Source organism: Bacillus rossius, chromosome 18 (assembly GCF_032445375.1).
Source record: "Bacillus rossius redtenbacheri isolate Brsri chromosome 18, Brsri_v3, whole genome shotgun sequence".
In the NCBI taxonomy this organism is placed as follows: Eukaryota; Metazoa; Arthropoda; class Insecta; order Phasmatodea; family Bacillidae; genus Bacillus; species Bacillus rossius.
In genome coordinates, this window is record NC_086345.1 from 25,125,507 (window position 1) to 25,143,339 (window position 17,833).

The window sequence follows — 17,833 nt, forward strand, 5'->3', positions numbered from 1 at the left end:
AAAAAAAAAAAACGAAGATGCGCGACCGGGCGTTTGGCTCTCTCGTCTATGAAAAGAAGGATTCCCAAGCCCGGTTCCCAACCCACTAATATCTGTCCCACCAGGCAACACACACCCTCGCATCGCGTCTGTGCAGGGCCCTTGGGCGACTGTAGGGAGGGCCCAGCGAATCCCCCCCCCCCCCCCTTTTAAAGAACGACTGTATATAAAACTCCAAAAAGAGGGGTGCACTAAACCCTAAGGATGAGTGTAACCCTTCATGGCATTATAATAAATCAACCATCGTTATTTGTGCGTGTCAGTGAGATTAGTGTGGTACCGCCTCATAGTTCAAGGCTGTGAAATGGAGCGCAGTCTACTCGTCATCCATAGGATAACTATGAAATCTGAGGGAAGCCTTCTCACAGACGAGAGATCCAAACACCCGATCGTGCATCTTTGGTTTTTTTTTGTTCATTGTAAAAGGTTAGGTTAGCTACATTATAAATACTTTAAAACATTGTGGACGGTTGATTTGGTTAGGATAGCTAAATTAAAGATACTGTGAAATCTAGCTACATATTAACAAATTATTTGCTAAGCAACCATAAAATGATTTTACAGTATTTTTAATGTAGCCATACTTACCTAATACCGTATAACCAACCATCCACAATGTTTTAAAGTATTTATAATTTAGCTAACCTATCCTAATCGACCGCAAAATTTAATGCCACATCGGTTTATATAATGAGATAGAACGGGAAAAAAAAAGCGAGCATGAACTTCGGGGAACTTCGGGTGTGGCTCTCTCGTCTGTGAAATGAAGGCTTCCCGAAATCTGAGCTGTGAATATTACATTATACGGCATAGAAATGAAGGTAAAGGTGTAATGCAAGCCCCCAAGTGTTTTTAATAATTTTTACCAATTGTTTGACACCTAAAATTTTATCTGAAAAATGCCTTTCAGACATTTCAACGCTTCTAAAAATACAGTCCAAAACTTAATCCGAAATCAAATGTACCTTTCGACCCTCAGTGAATTCTTAAATGCTTTTTGTAAACAGACCTCACTAGGATATCTTGAGTATTTTTCAAATCGTGTTGTTATTCCTGAAGCTCTGCGCACCATACATGTGCCCAGGCAGACAGGGTCCTTAAGTAACATTTCCTTTTGCAATCCTACAAAATTTGATTACAGTTACGTATCAAACTTTCTAAGCACAGGTCGTGAGCAAGCCCTCACCTAGTTTTATCACCTACCTACTGCCTGTCTAATAGTTGTTACTAGAGTCGGGAATCACTGGGATTCTAATTGATGTGCCATTCAAAGGTGTCGCCAGCCGATGGCGTAGGAGGGGGAAGGGGAAGTTGTGGAAAAGGTATTTATTTTTTGCATTTGGCTACTTTTTTTGAATCTCTATGGCTCTAGGGGGGGGGGGCAACTGCCCCCCTACCCCCTATCCCCTGGCGACACCCTTGGTGCCATTGCCTCTATTTCGTCTCATAAAGCATTGAGATACTTTGCTGTACTCAGGGTGTGACTTCGCCATGTCACAGTTGAGAGAGCAGTGCGATGACCTGATTTATTTAAATGTTAACCTACAACTTAAATCTCAAAGGCTCTACGAAAATAATTCCTATCGTTTAGGAAGAAAAGTTGCATAGCTGCAATGTATACTTCATCACTCTTTCCAAATGTGTTTCATCGGAAATCATTTCGTGATGAATCAATACGCTATAGTTTTCCAGAAATCGAACTCAGGTCACAATAGTGAAATTAGCATGCTCAGGCCAATCAACATACATGCTGCCTGTTAAAGTAATCAAACGAAACAAAATGTTGTGGGTGGGAGTTAAAGCAGGGACTCTGGTAATCCTAACAACAGCATGTGTTATGTAAGAAAAGCGTGCCTATTTGTCGTTGCATCTCGTCTGCTCGGAGTCCAGCTCATTATTTTTAGAGAGTGGTTATATAACCACGCCAAACATACATGTTCCCCCAGAGAGCCACTGTTATTGGGCTCACGAAGTAGCAACAATCCCCACGTGTCTGTAAGGTCAGTAAGCAAATAAGTGTCAAAATTATATCATAGAAACATTTTGGCACACATTAGTAGGTAGGTACTATTAATATAGATTCTGTAACTTAATGCATTTTTATGTTTTGATGAATAATTATATTATTAACTAAAAATTTATTAATTTTAAATTATTAAATAATTTATACATTTAAAAAAATAGATCATAATAATTAACTAGTTAAATATATCCACACAATAAATCACATATGTAACTCTGTAGGTGAAACGTCCATAACACTATTTCACTGTAAATAAATTTATGTGAACAGTCACTTATAAAAATATATAATAACATTGAAATTTACAAGTTCTTCCCACCTTGACGTAGCCGCCACGTAATATCTGCATTAGTATCAAGGCAAGGTTATCTTACAGCTCCGATGTCAGAAAAGAGCCAAACTTGGCCTTAATCACTGATATTTCCCGACATTACACAGCCTTTTTTTTTTTGTACTTTGTAGAAAGATTTATTTGGAAACCAGTTTCCAAGAAATAATTTGTAATACTACAAGAAAAATATTGTACATTTATCCAACATATTATTATTGATATTGTTGCATATATGAATTTATTTGTAATGGGCTTACAAATTTTTTTTTAATTTATTATTATTTTTTTTTTTAAATTACATTAATGTTTTGTACAAACATAAATTTGTTAACCCATGAAAAACCATTGAACTGGAACAACACAAAGCATAAAATGTGCAGGTGAAAATCTGAAACCCAGTATTACTGCGAACATTTTTTCTTTGCGGCGACTCAGTTAGCTTACCTGAAAATGTATAAATTAATAAATTTACACATTTCTGTGATCTTACACGATTTTTTCCCCAGTACGTACCATTTACAAAAGAAAATTTACAATGTACTCAATCATTGCAGCAATGAAATGTGTGAACTATGAGACGTTGGGTCACACATCATTCACTCTTCTCCTACTATTCCTTACAGAGATCAAATGACAGTGGCATTCACCTAAGGGCAGTAGAACCTTGATTAACCGCGGTAATGGGGGAGAAGGTCAACACGGATAAGCAAAAATAGCAGATGATAAAATTCAAATGTATTTCGCTTATACAATACAGGAAATTTTCATAAGTAATTTATACAAAACAAATGTACAAGTATTAACTGACACTAATTATTAATTTAAAAAAAAAAAATGTTTGAATGAAATTATTTGAAATGACCTAAAAGACACAGTTTCAATGAAAAATATGTATATGTATATTTTGATATGCATATGTGCAATTTAACAAATAAAGTGTCGTGAATCAACAGTTATGGAAATATGTACATACCTATATACTACTTTCAATACATAGTTTGTTCCCTTCCCTAATGAATTACGCTTAGCAGGCTTGGTATTTCGCCCCCCTAAAAAAATAAGTTTAATTTTTAATTGTGAACCCGGTAACCGAATGTCCAGTTAAGCGGATCACGGATAATCGAGGTTCAACTGTGCTTCGTGGAAAAGCAGCAACACGCTGGGTCTCGCACGCGCAGTTGTTAATCTGTATGTTTTGATAAGTCTTGGTGTGCAAAAGACTAGTGCTGCTTGCGTATGCTTTCAGTTACGAACCCAGCTTCATTGCAAGCGTGGGTACTTGGATACGGGGGACGGACTACCATGGCCGCCTCCTTCTCCGCTAGATGGGCCCTGTGTCTCCTGGTGCTCACTGCACAACGATGCCACGGGGATGACAAAGACTTGGTGAGGATAATGTTCGCAGGCTTTCACGGCCATCGTCTGAAGTGGCTTGGCTTCTGGGTTGTAGCCGCGTCCTTGGCGAATAATTCACCGACGTTTCGGTCGACATTGCAGTTACCTACCCAGTAGGTACTGCTCCCTGATGATGGCGACTGCAATGTCGACCGAAACGTCGGGTGAATTATTCTTCAAGGACGCGGCTACAACCCAGAAGCCAAGCTACTTCACTTTGTGAGGATGTCACACATGTCCCAGAGAATTTTTTTGAACATTACATTACCCACACGAGTTGGCTGTTGCCTCTACGCGAGGCAACATGCCCAAAGATGGCTTCGGGCATTCCATGAGTTATAAACATGGAAGAAAAATTTTTTTCGACGTGATAACGTCTTACAAAAACGATGAACGCCGGCTGCACGCGCGAAAAAGAACGACTCATTTGTCACGTTCCGCCTGAGCCGAGCGTGCAAGAATCGGCCATTTATTCGTCCAATTTTCGTCATTTCAAAATTAACAATTTATCAACACTGATTTGATTTCTGTTTATTTCTATAACTAAATTATTCATGATAATATTTTTAAAAATTTATTTAAATTTAAATTTGCAAAAAAAACTAAAAAATAATATTTGAAAATTAAAAAAAGTATACAATTTTTTCATCAATGTTTCCTTATGACGTTATCACGTAAAATTATCGTCCGTAAACCGACGTTACAGACGAACCCCCTATTTTTTATTTTTATTTTAAACCGTCATTGGTCTAGCCTCAGTTCTCCTTTTTCGAGTCACGAGGGGAGAAGCGGAGGAGAGGATAGCGAAGGGGCGTGTGTTTTCCGCAGAGGGCGGACCGGGACGTGGCTCTGTTCGCGGCGATGGGGCAAGTGGGCCAGTCCCTGGACTGCCTCAGGGACGTGATGCTGCAAGGACTCCAGCTGCAGGAGAAGAAGGACGTCGCGTTGGCCGGCCTGCTCGGCCTCCCGGCCCTGGTGAGGGTCGGACGTCCCCGTCCCGTCTCGGGAGCACGGGACGCTAAGGGGGGCGCCTCCCACATCAGGCCATGATTTTATTTGAACATTTAATTCAGGTTTTTTTTTCCTCTAATTATGACAATCCTTTTAGCTATTAGACATGAAATAAATCGCCATTAAAAGTTATTAACTTTCACAAAGCTAATGCTCTCACAAAAAAAAAGTCTACAAGTTTAAGTTAATATATGTACATCACAAATCCTCATTGTGCAATGCTACAAGCTGAGCTACAAGAGAGTATATTTGGAGTTTAAGTGTAATTACCGAAGGTATAAATTACTTAATAATTTAAAATTAATAAATTTTTAGTTAATAAATAGGCCTATAATTATTCATCAAAACATAAAAATGCATTAAGTTACAGAATCTATATTAATAGTAGGTACCTACTAATGTGTGCCAAAATGTTTCATTAACTTTAACAAAATGAAAAAATATACACAGTGCATACTTTTTTGCAATGATTAGCTGACAAAGTCACAATTATAACGTTTTTGGGTCGTACAAATAAGGTGAATTTAATTTATTGCAGAACTGAAACTTTTTTTAAGTTTAACTGCAACGCCACTGATGGCTACTTCACGATATGGTTTGCATTTGTATCACAAAAAACTCATTTCGTGTTTCTTGGCTGTCGAAATCGTAACAAATTTGAGCCGGTTGTCCGTGGCGGCGACGCCAGGGCGAAGGAAAGAACTGAAACGTGTGGGAAATGTCACCTAGTTGAACGTATCAATGTGAAACAACCGAAATATTCTCAAACAATTTAAACGGAAATCGAAATACACCCACATACACCTAAATGAAATCGGAAACCAAATTATAACAACAAAAAAAAATCACTTGATACAATACAAATGAAATTATTTGTACTCAAATGTTCTCGGTAACACTTAATGTTAACCGGCAGCGCAAACAGGGCTGGAATTACAATCTAATCAATCAGAAATTCAAAAAATATGTGTTCAAAAATTTCTAATACTTCAGCTAGATATCAAAAAGGAATATCCGGTTAATTTTTGGGGATTATCCTAAAAAAAATGAAAAGTGAACCGCCAAATGCTGAAATGAAAATACGCTGAATTGCATCCACAGAGTTGAGTCCAGGTTAGTATAAAGTAAGAAGTACAAATGAAATTTTTACTTTACCACAAGACCTTAGATTTTTTTTTAGTCAACAGTAACATTTTGAAGTTAACAAAACTTTACTCATTGCTTACAATTTTCTTTAAAATTCCGTACTTCAAATAACTGATGGTAAATTTTACAAATTTATTATCATGTATGCTCTTGCATCAAAAAAATTGAATTATTTATGATAAACACCTTTCGGGTGTATCTTTTAAATTATCTCAATAAGTTGTAAATTATACCCAGCTAAATACTTCTCTCAAATTAAATTACTTGGCAAATTGTAGTCAAAATGTAAAACAAAAAAAAAGACATAAATAAATTTATTATTAAAAAAAAATCCTATTCCATGGGAAATCCTCGACTGTTCTGTAAATCCCCATTCTGTGAGAGAAACACCCATTCTATGGAGAATCCTCCTCCTGTGGGGAAATACCCTTTCTGTGGTTAAGTCCAAGTCAGATGTGCAGATTTGCTGGACTTCATTTCTTTGATATTTAACTTTTCTGGTTCAACATGAGTGGCAGAAAGCAGTTTGTTATATGGCTTTCATCTGAACATGCTGAGAACCAAAGTAACTAATGTAATTTTTTTAAAATAAACTGGTTTAAACCAAAAACACATGGTTAAAACGTTAAAACAAAAAAGAAAGTTTTTTTATGTTTAAAAAAAACTATTCACTCTTCAACCCCCCCCCCCCTCCCCCCCCCCCCTCCTTTTTCCTAATTCCTGAGATTGGGCCACATATGGCCTAAAAGACACCACAATACATCTCCGTCTTACCCTTCCCGATTTGCCGAATTTAGTCTTTTTTTAATATGTTCGTAACCAATTTTTTTTTTTGTGAGAGAGCATTGGCTATGTGAAAGTTAATAGCTTTTAATGGTGATATATTTCATGTCTAATAGCTAAAAAGGATTGTCAGAATTTAAAAAAATATATATCGTGAATTAAATTTTATTTATTTTAATAATTTAAAAGTGTCATATCGACTCCAAATATACTCTCTTGTTGCTCAGCTTTCAGAAGTCCATCTAAGCTAAAAATTATCATTACGCCTACTTATCCCCTCTTCAACGCTATAATTTCGGATTTTAGTTTTTGTACGTCTGAAGTTGATGATTCATTATATTTAATCTGGTTAACAATTAACTTTTAACATATGTATTTTAAAATTTATCTCACTACTGGTTTCATCTTATTGGAGCAGTTGTCAAGGGAAAATCACAGTAATTATATTTTCAAGAAAGGCGTAAAACTGATCTCTCTTAACTTGTTTTCGACAGGTGCAGGAAGTGAAAGATCAGTTAAGCCAGCAGAACGGAGGCATTGAAGGTGTGAAGAAAGAAGTAGCAGACTTGCACAGGGTAAGGATTGTCGTAGGGATTTAATGCAAAGGGTTTGTTCATCTGAGAATGTTAAGCCAACAGAACGGAGGCAGTGAAGGTGTGAAGAAAGAAGTAGCAGACTTGCACAGGGTAAGGATTGTCGTAGGGATTTAATGCAAAGGGTTTGTTCATCTGAGAATGTTAAGCCAACAGAACGGAGGCAGTGAAGGTGTGAAGAAAGAAGTAGCAGACTTGCACAGGGTAAGGATTGTCGTAGGGATTTAATGCAAAGGGTTTGTTCATCTGAGAATGTTAAGCCAACAGAACGGAGGCAGTGAAGGTGTGAAGAAAGAAGTAGCAGACTTGCACAGGGTAAGGATTGTCGTAGGGATTTAATGCAAAGGGTTTGTTCATCTGAGAATGTTAAGTTTCGACAACTGTCGAAACACTTGATGTTAGCTAAGGCAAGACAAGTACCACGGCATTAATTGAGTGGCATTAATTACATGGCCTTATCGAAATCTCGCCGATACGGCGACCTTCCTCGTGATTCAAAGGTCAAGTGTGCAAAGTTCCATCACAATCAGATGAACGGTTTAAGAATGCACAAGGGGGAACAAACAAATGAACATAACTTTGTGTATAACCTCGGAAAATACATAATTAGAGTCAATTTTTTGACCATGGAGAATTCCACAGAAGAAATTAAGTCAGATAGAACAAAATAAAAATATACAGTACGTCTCTGAAGTCTGCTAGGGTGTTTTCGAAACATTGTTGCTTGAAAAATAATTGAGCCAACAACATGTGGTCTTCGGTAGATTAAAGTAAAACTCTGGAAGTGTTTTTTTTTTGACGTGACAACGTCTAATAAATCAATGAACACCGGCTGCAAGCACGAAAAAGTGTCCCGTTATGCTGTGTCCCGCTACACTGTGTCCCGTTACACTCATTGTACGCTTGCGCCGCATCTATCTCTCTTCCCCACTCGATTAGAACAACTATCAATTTGACTTTTTCCAGGCACATCATCCTTGAAACACTCCCATTCGTTTCCTACTTTTCCTATCATCGTCCTATCCTTAACGGAATAACACAGATTGGAAGAAGTTATATAGCAAACATGTATAAAAGTTATAGTTAAAATAATCTGTTAAAGTAATAAAAATATTTGAATTAATGAGTGCAAATAAAAGTAAATTTATCAATTAAATTGTAGATTTCATTTCACTCCTTCTTCGTATCCATACAAAATAGTGATAATTCAATAAAAATGATTCAATTTTATTCATAAAAGTATGCAATCATTTCATAAATGTTTTGTTATGACGTTGTCACGTTAAACTATCGTCCGTAAACCGACTTTACAGACAACCAATTTTTTTTACTACTTCAGTATGTAGACTTTGACGTGAGCTCTCTTGGTTGCACGGAGAACCTCCAGACGGTATTCTAGCTCTTGCCATGTTCTGCGGCGTATGTTTGCTTGACTTGTTCGAGATAACGTTCTTGATACGGGTCATTGGGGTATCAAGTCCGTTAATCAATCACACATACAGCTCTAACCATAACTCCGCAATAAACTAAAAGTGGGCTAGTCTTTCGGTGCTCGCCGGCGTCATGTAACATGTAACATTCGGTAACGAACCTTCGAGGCTTTGTAACTCGTGAGAAAGCGACGTAAACAAGTTGTTGTGCATGTATTATTTTTTTTTTTGATAAGAGTAAACGACGTAATCAAACGAATGAAACGTTCCAACCCCGTGACCTGTGCAGTCATGGTACCAGCAGTAAAGGTTCGATTATTTGGTTTAGGTGGATGGAGGCGTTTCGACAACCAATGGGTACCCAGTCTTTGGGAATATTTTAATACAACACTTATACAGTTATTGAATTGAATTATGTTTTATGAATTATATACAGAGCAAAAAAGTATCACATAAAAGATAAAAAAATATATATTTTTATTTACGAAAAATTTATTAACTGACCTGAAAGATCAGGTGCAGACCGGAGTAGATTATCTTTCGTTATCTCTACCTTTTTTTTTAAGTTCTAGGATGATTATATTGAATTTTTTTTTTGGGGGGGGGATAGGGGGCATTTGTTCCCATTGCCGCCCCTCTCGTAGAACCATCACTGCTACGGTCAAGTAATTTGCAACCGTTATAGCACTGGAAGAAAAATGTTGTGCCTAAGGTTATTTATTCTACAACCTCCCTGGCTGATACGTACAGTGCACTACCGATTATCCGTGAAATTAAGTGGCAGGGCCAACGCGGATAGTGAAAATCGCGGATAATCCGCAAAAGAGCCGAAAATGGGAAACAGAAAAAGGAAACATTAATTTGAACTTAAAAATCTAAAAAATATATGTACAGTAAAAGTTACAATTAACAGTAAAAATTTTTAAATGATGCTAAAATTTTAGTATTTTACTGAATAATTAACATACAATACATTTCAGTAATGTAAACCCAAAAGTGCTCAGTACTTGTTTCGTAACAAGGATACAGGACTGTACGTACTCAAGAGACTTCATTAGACACTGCGTGAGTTCCGAGAAGGCCTGTGGCATTTCACTGTGTACTGCACACACTACACTCGTCAGTAGAGTTCAAATTTGCCCACTTGTAATAAAATACAGATTTACATATGTGCTGTATTTTTTCGTAGTATGCGCGGATAATCCGCACCGCGGATAATAGGGAGTTTACTGTATTCCTTTTCTCTAATTCTCTCCCTCTATTTCCCTACTTACTCCTAACACACTTTTGCACACACTCACAAAAACTTTTTGTATATAATATGTTCATTTTTGGTACCCAATTAACATTAATATGGAACTGGTCCTTTTTAAGGTGGATGCACTAACTCAAGAGATTGAGGACCTGAAAATGCAGGTAAGAAAAATTAATGCATAATAAATAAATTAATTAATCAAGAGAACCATTCATAATCATCAGGAAATTCTTCTCAAATAATTTACGTAATGTAAACATTTTCAGCCTTGTACAAAAGATTTTGAAATAATTTGCCCAAAAAAAAAACTTCTTACTAATATTTTTTTCTTTCTTAAAAGGTGGCTACACTTACTCAAGAAAACGAAGACCTTAAAGGGAACATTACGATAAAGGATCAAATGGTAAGAAACAATTAATTTTTACAATTATATTAATAGATAATTTAATGTACAGACTTTTATTAGTAAAACATAAGCAATCTGTTAGATGTTTGTTCATCCATATTTTGTGTGTTAACCTATGTAGAGTATTTTTTCTGCATTTTTAAAGGTCTAGTTAATAAATAATGCTTCATTATTAAAAAAAAAATATGTTCACTTATATTAATAACAAATATTTTCCATTGTCTATTAACAGCCAATGTTTAAATATTGTAAATAAGTACATGCTTAGTAACACTTTAAAGGTGGATAATATACTCCCCCTACTTAAAAAAAAATTAACAAAAATTATGCCAAAAACATACTTATTATTTAAATGTGATAATTCTGTCACATTGTTTTAATTAGCACCATCCTTAGTTTATATATATAATGTGAATTCAAATTGAAGGGTTATTAATATTTAATTATTTATCAATGTTAGTGCATGGAAACGAATGCAGGTCAAATATACAGATAATAAATATAGGAGATAAAAAACACATATATATGAAACTCATAAAAATAATTTATTTAATAAGGGTACTCATACATGCATACATTTACACATAGAAAGTAAGGAATGTTATATAAGTTTTATTAATTTATCCAGCGAATAGACTAAAAACCTTCAGGCATTAATTTTGAAATTTTTAGTTTAGTGTGGATACACTTATTCAAAAAAAAAAACCATACCACTCGCATGCTAAGAAGGCAAGAAACTAAATTATCACACCTCTGATTATTCAAGTACTAATTAAACTAAAAAAAAAAAAGTATAATAGAGATACAAAATCAATGCATTGTACTCGATGCATTCTGCTTGAAAGTCAATTAAAAATGTTATTTAATAAAAGTGAATACAGAGTTACGAGAAGTAGTATGTATTGGATTCATATGATTACTAAAGACACCAATTCTTTCTAGTCAGTTAGTATTTACAGAAAATAGATCAAAAACTACAAGCAGCTAAAAGGAGACCAATCATAAAATAGTTAATCTGATCTGTGATAAGATTGGAAATATTTATAATAATGAAATCCAATCAATTGTCAAAATTTCATTAATGATAATCAGGATATTGTGCTTAAAATTCATTTTGAAAATATGTGTTGAACTATTTATTTATGGTTTTTACGGTAATATCTAATACATCCAATAAAACAAACGCAGTTACTATGTTACTAATGACATTGTTCTTTTAAGTTGATCACACATACTCAAGAAATCGCTGACCTGAAAACGCAGGAGATGAAAAAAGACCAGATGGTAAGAAAACTAACTACTTATTACTAAGGTAGGTATTAAATAAACAAACAGTCACATAACTACAGTCAGAAAAAAAAATTATTTATAGATTTTTAAATACATGTTAACAGTTGTATAAATAAAAAAAATCTTTACACCTACATTTTGACGACGCTTCAAAGTGGCTAGTTTTACTCAAGGAAATACAATTCAGAAAAACAGCCACACACTCTCTCTCTCTCTCTCTTTATTTTTATATATATATATATGATATATGTGAAACTTCTTTGACAATTAAAACCTCGACTTGTAAGTATATCGTAAGGAAGGAAACAACAAAGAGAATGAGATAAAAAAGACAATTTTCTAAAAACTTCTATCATCAATATGATTTCACAAAAATGTTGCATTAAAATTCGCCCTTGAAATTTTTGCTCCCACCGCACCCAAACAAGTTTCGCTTAAAAAATCACGTACTTAAATTGTGTATTTTCCTAAAAGTTTTAAATACTTAAAAAATTTGTCTGTAGATCAGTTTTAAAAATTCCGAGTCAGTAAATAGTTGGATTTTTGGGGTCAAAAATATAGTTTCATGTTTAACTTTGTGCTGTTTTTTTAAGGTGGCCACACTTACTCAAGAAAACACTGCTCTGAAAACACAGGCTGTGCAAAAAGACCGAATGGTAAGATATGACTTTTTTGAGAAAAAATAATTAATTCTACAATTACTTTGAATATAATAATGTGCTTTATCAGCTATGAAAGACATGACATTTCAATGTAGGATACTTCTAAAAATTACAGTTAGTAATAAAACAAAGATAATTAAAAATTTAGGGAAAAAAATATTTTTAGAAAAATTGAAAAAATTAGTTAAATTATAGAGAAGATTTGCGTATTACTGTTTTTACTTTTTATAAATTCTGTTTTTGATTACTTATTACAACAAAATAGTGTAATGCTGACGTGTATTTTTAATGGTAAAATAATTTGTAGTAATGTTGTCGAAACAGATACATTCGGGTCAATGATAATAAATCTGCAAGCATCTGAAGTTTAAAAGTGATGTAATAAGAGATATACAATAAAATTAATTAAATTGTACTTTCTGATGTAAGCATTTTAGTACAAATTTCTTACTGTAATAATGACATTCCTTGAATTGGAAACATAAAAATATTACTTTTTTTTTTTTTGTGATTTGTGGTTAAATAATGCTAAATTTCATTATTTAACTTGCATTTTGGTGCTAAATGGTTTATTAACGGTGTTACTGTATATAATGATATTTAGGTTTTATAGCAGTTCACCATATACAATTTTCTCCCTATGAATGTAATTTAATTAGTTAATCTTTGTTTTATTATTTTTAACATGAATAAATTCAATAATATCATAAAAATTGAAAATTTTATATAAAATTGACTTTAGAAATTTATTTTTTTTTTTTGCTCAGATGCTGTTTTTGAGTAGTGAAGACTATTTCATAAACCATTCACTTTGAGTCCTATTTTTGCTGAACAATATTCACTGTATATTTTCACATTCGCAAAGTAACAGGTTATCAATAAAATATGAACACACTTAAATTAATGTGTCAGTTTATTGGTCAAAAAACTTTATCACTGTTCCTGGTTACTCATGTAACGAATTACAGGCAATGCATAGCTTGTATTTATCTATTTATTTTTTTTAATGATGCAACATGTTTTGAGTTGTTGCAGGTTTGTAACTTGATGCATTGTGTAGTGGGTCATGAACATACAACATTCTCCAAATCTTAACTCTGCTTATAAAATATCTAAATAAAACATAACTTTATTTTAATAATGATACTTATTTTTTTAAGGTGGCCACACTTACTGCAGAAAACACTAACCTGAAAGCAGCGGAGACGAGAAGAGCTCAAGCCGTAAGAAAATTAATTATTATTAAGATACTCCATATACAAATATTTATAATTATTCTAAGAAAAAAAATTTAATTCTTGCTATCAATTTAAATTACACATTTAATAGATTATTAATGGCTTTAGGAATCTAAAAACAAAAAAATAAGTGTGCATAATGGAATTCATTTTCATAAAAGTGACCATATTTACAAAAAAAAAGGGGGGGGGGGGGGGTGTTTGTCTGTAAAGTCGGTTTACGGACGATAAATTTATGTGATAACGTCATATCAAATTTTTTTAATTGCTGCTTTTAAAAAGCCTGCCTTAACCTGTTTGATATTATAGAAGGTTTTCTCGCATGGTGGTTGGCTGGTTCTTGCACACTCGGCTCAGGCGGAACGTGACAATGAGTCATGCTTTTTCGTGCGTGCAGCTGGCGTTCATCGATTTATAAGACGTTATCAGGTCAAAAAAAAAATCTAAAAGCTGACGCCATTAGTCCGATCAGAATGTCAACATTCACTTGCAAATAAGATCATTTTCCCCGTCCGCTGTTAACAAAAGAAACATAGTGACGACACTCGCGTTCGAGTGACGACACGCTTTCCTCGCCAGAAGAACGAGACGAGACCTGCCTTACCAAAGTATAGAAGGGAGCTGGTCTTTCAGGGACTCTGCAACGTATCATATTAACCCGCGTACGGGTAGCCGGATTTTACGAAGAATTTTTTTGTTTCATAAAATGTAATGCGACCCACATGCAAAAATTTCCATTTTGGGTGGGGTAAAAAAAAAATTAACATTGCGCTGTTGTGGTTGACTACATGCTTAAATAAGTAGCCTGCATTGGTGTCTAAAAAAGAAATATTTTTAATTTATTTATTTAAAATTGTGACATGCCCACCGACAGTCGTCAGACCTGGGTGGTGGGCACGATAATTAATAATACATGGACAAACTTAAGGTTATCACCACAAACATGTGGATTCCCTTCCCGGCGGTGCCATAGCAGGTGAGAACAACACACGGCCAACACACGAAGGAAGAGTAACGCATATTGGCGGTGATAACAAGTACACACAACACAACAACAAACACGAAAATTACAACACTACAATAAACACCAACGAGACAACACAAAATATATACATATATATAAAAAAAGAATATGTGTGTGTGTATATATATATATATATATATATAAATCTCTGTTATAATTATTAACTAAGTTTATAACAAAATAAAATACCAGATTGCATGACTTAATTTTAAAAATGCCAAATAATTCACCTGCTAGAATTACAAATCTAATTTACTGTGATTATGTCGTGATTTAGTATAAATTGTTTAATTAAAACATCTCAGCAGTGGGTGTAAGTCATCATGAACTGCACCGTTGAGCTACGTTTGTCGCCTGTTGTGAAACTACCCGGCCGTCACTTGTCATGCGACGTGGCTGTCTGCCGTCGGGATCAACGTCATACATACATACATACGCACATACATACGTACATATGTACGTACATACATATACGTACGCACATACATATACGTACGTACATACATATGCACATACATACGTACATACATTTGTACATACGTATGCACATACATATGTACGTACATACATATGCACATACATATGTACGTACATACGTACATACATTCATACATACGTACATGCATATGTGCGTACATACATATGTACGTACACACACATGTGCGTACATACATACATATGTACATACATACATACTTACATACATACATACATACGTACATACCAACATCCTATTTTATATATATATATATAAATAGAGTGCAAAGACAAATAGAGTAATTAATTTCTTCTTCTAATCCTTGGTATGTTTTTTTCCCAGGCAGTATGGCAGGCGGTGACTCAGCCGACTGTTACAGAGGAGTACCGTATGCCGAGCATTCAAGATTTGGTAATGCTCTATTCTTTTTAAGTTTTTAGTTTAGTCTGATCTCTCAAGAACTGGCAAATGTAATTTTTTTGTGGGTTTGATGACGGCTCCAATATAGCTGTTAGCTAACAACAAGAATAAAATTAAAATCTCAAGTTGTTAGTAACATAAAAGTAAAGGTAAAAGCAGGGGGGTTTTATGCACAGAGGCGTAAGGTGAAGTGTACCTACCTCAAAGATTATTGTACACTGGAAATTGAACTCTGTAGTACCGAAATGGGGTGGGAAACAATACAGTGGAGAGGGGGTTAGAAAGGCTGGTTAGACTGTTCAGAGTGATCAGTGTGGAAGGGGGTTTGGGAGGGGGTAATCTGGGAGGTAGGTTGCACAGAACTGGATTCAGAGGGAGGCGAGACCACGAGTGGAAGGTACGGAGGGAGGGAGGGAGGGGTGAGGATGGGGCGGTGCATTACGAAAACCTTTTATAGTACATTTATGCATGCTAAGCACGTAGAACTGTGTTTTGTTTATAAGGTGTATCGTAGCATATCTGTTATCGCCAAGATAGACAGACGAGACAGGGAAAACATTTCAGGTTGTTGTGACAAGGAAAACAGGGAAGTTGGCAGAAGTGAGAGTTTTGTACGTGATCGTGACCGGTTTAAAGGAACGATCTTTGATAATCATTTTTATTCGCTTTGGACATTTCAGTATGCTATTCATACCAGATACTTGTGTTCGTAAGCATTCTAAGTTATTGGTGTTGTGAAAGAATGTTTACTTTTTGCATTACTGCACCAGCCGTGAAAACTTCTTTAGCCGCGTGGATAGATTTTTGGTAGTGGCAATACTTGTGGGTTCGCGTCACCGACATGCTGTAGTAGCAGTAAGTGAAGTTAAATTGACCGCGTGAAAAGTTTAATTTGTGTATACTGTGCATTTCCCAGTGAATACATGACCTAGGTCTGACATCACTGGTAAGTCATAGCTGGTTAATGAATTTTTTGGCGTAATTTTTTACATACCACTGACATCTGTTGTTACTAAAATATGATGTACGGATAAATGATATCATGCTGACATCGTACTGATATAATACCAAAATCATTTTCTAACATACACTTGATGTATAAACGGTGTCATATTACACATTTAAAAACAATGTTTTAAGTTTTCACTTCTGTTGACAGTCCCCTTGACTGGCTATTTTTCTTCTTCTTTATTTCAGCTTGGTCCCGGTGTGAGGCTGGGCGGAATAATCCGAAGTACTGGACGTGGGTGACAATAAGATGAAATTTTTGTAGTAGAAATAGTTGAAATCACAGTTCTCCAATTATCCATGACTGTGAGTTGTGTTAATATTAAAATAACAAGAATAATGGAAGAATTAAAAATTTCTGATGCATTAGCATTGTGAGTTTTTTTTAAAGTTATAATTCCTTAGGTGCATTATAGAAAGAAAAAGAAAAGTGATGAGAGTGAATTTGTACGATGCGTGCAGTCCATGAAACAAACATTTCACAGGATGAAAAAAAAAAAAGAATGTGTGCTTTTAAATCTTATACTACTTTAGTGATTGATACTGAATACTGGCCCATATAATTTAAAAAAACATTTATCTATTTTGAATTTTGGTGATAGAAATTGGGTTTATAAACTTTTTGAAGTGTACATATTTATAAAAGTGCGGTTATGTTACCGTAAATGTAATTTATTTGAATTATAATTTAATAACTAATTAAAATCAATAAATTAGATTAAACACTCAGCATATTTATTGATTTTCATTATTAATTGAAATTTAATTAAACACTGTATATACTCACAGAAGGGTCGCCCCCTGAGTATGGGTTGCAACCTTAATTTCGGGCAAAGAAACATAACATTTTCCCCGTAAGGGTGGCCCTTGAATACGGGTCATGCCACATAACTGTCTCCAGTAGAATACAAGTGAAGTCTTTATGGTCCATGTCTCAGCTTATTGTCGTCTTTGTAAGAATCACAGCACTGTTGTCCCGCCTTTTCCCTCTTCATCGTTTATGGCCTTTCCTCCCTCCCACACCCCCCTTCCCCCACCCCCAACGCCTTAGCTCTATTAAAAAAAAATGGGGATTGTCTGTAAAGTCGGTTTACGGACTATAATTTTACGTGATAACGTCATAAGAAAACATTGATAAAAAATTGCATACTTTTTTAATTTTCAAAAATTATTTACAGTTTTTGCAATTTTAATGTAAATAATTTGTTTAAATATAAATCACGAACAATTAGTTATAGAAATAAACCGAAATCAAATCACTGTCAATAAATTGTTCATTTGAAATGACAAAATTGGACAAA

At 34.7% G+C, this 17,833-nt stretch overlaps 1 protein-coding gene across 5 annotated transcripts; it reads left to right on the forward strand.

Moving 5' to 3' along the window:
• The first annotated feature begins 408 nt into the window (after nucleotides 1-408).
• On the forward strand, nucleotides 409-16,904 carry LOC134541286 (uncharacterized). 5 transcript variants are annotated; one of them, XM_063384598.1, is made up of 11 exons: nucleotides 409-860; nucleotides 3,640-3,779; nucleotides 4,617-4,763; nucleotides 7,223-7,303; nucleotides 10,126-10,167; nucleotides 10,347-10,409; nucleotides 11,634-11,696; nucleotides 12,296-12,358; nucleotides 13,525-13,587; nucleotides 15,447-15,515; nucleotides 16,722-16,904. In XM_063384598.1, the coding sequence occupies exons 1-11, from the start codon at nucleotides 803-805 to the stop codon at nucleotides 16,773-16,775; spliced, it is 843 nt and encodes a 280-aa protein (XP_063240668.1). In that variant the 5' UTR covers nucleotides 409-802; the 3' UTR covers nucleotides 16,776-16,904. The 5 variants fall into 5 exon arrangements, 3 of the variants coding, with proteins under 3 accessions (XP_063240668.1, XP_063240667.1, XP_063240669.1); XR_010076595.1 differs by having other exon boundaries at nucleotides 428-860; nucleotides 15,451-15,515; XM_063384597.1 differs by lacking the exon at nucleotides 409-860 and adding an exon at nucleotides 1,882-2,039.
• The last annotated feature ends 929 nt before the right edge of the window (nucleotides 16,905-17,833 follow it).

Coding starts and splice junctions, on each gene's coding strand:
- LOC134541286 (XM_063384598.1), top strand. CDS start 803: ATGAAGGCTTCCCGAAATCTGAGCTGTGAATATTACATTATACGGCAT. Junction 7,304..10,125: donor AAGTAGCAGACTTGCACAGG/GTAAGGATTGTC, acceptor GTCCTTTTTAAG/GTGGATGCACTAACTCAAGA. Junction 10,410..11,633: donor TTACGATAAAGGATCAAATG/GTAAGAAACAAT, acceptor TGTTCTTTTAAG/TTGATCACACATACTCAAGA.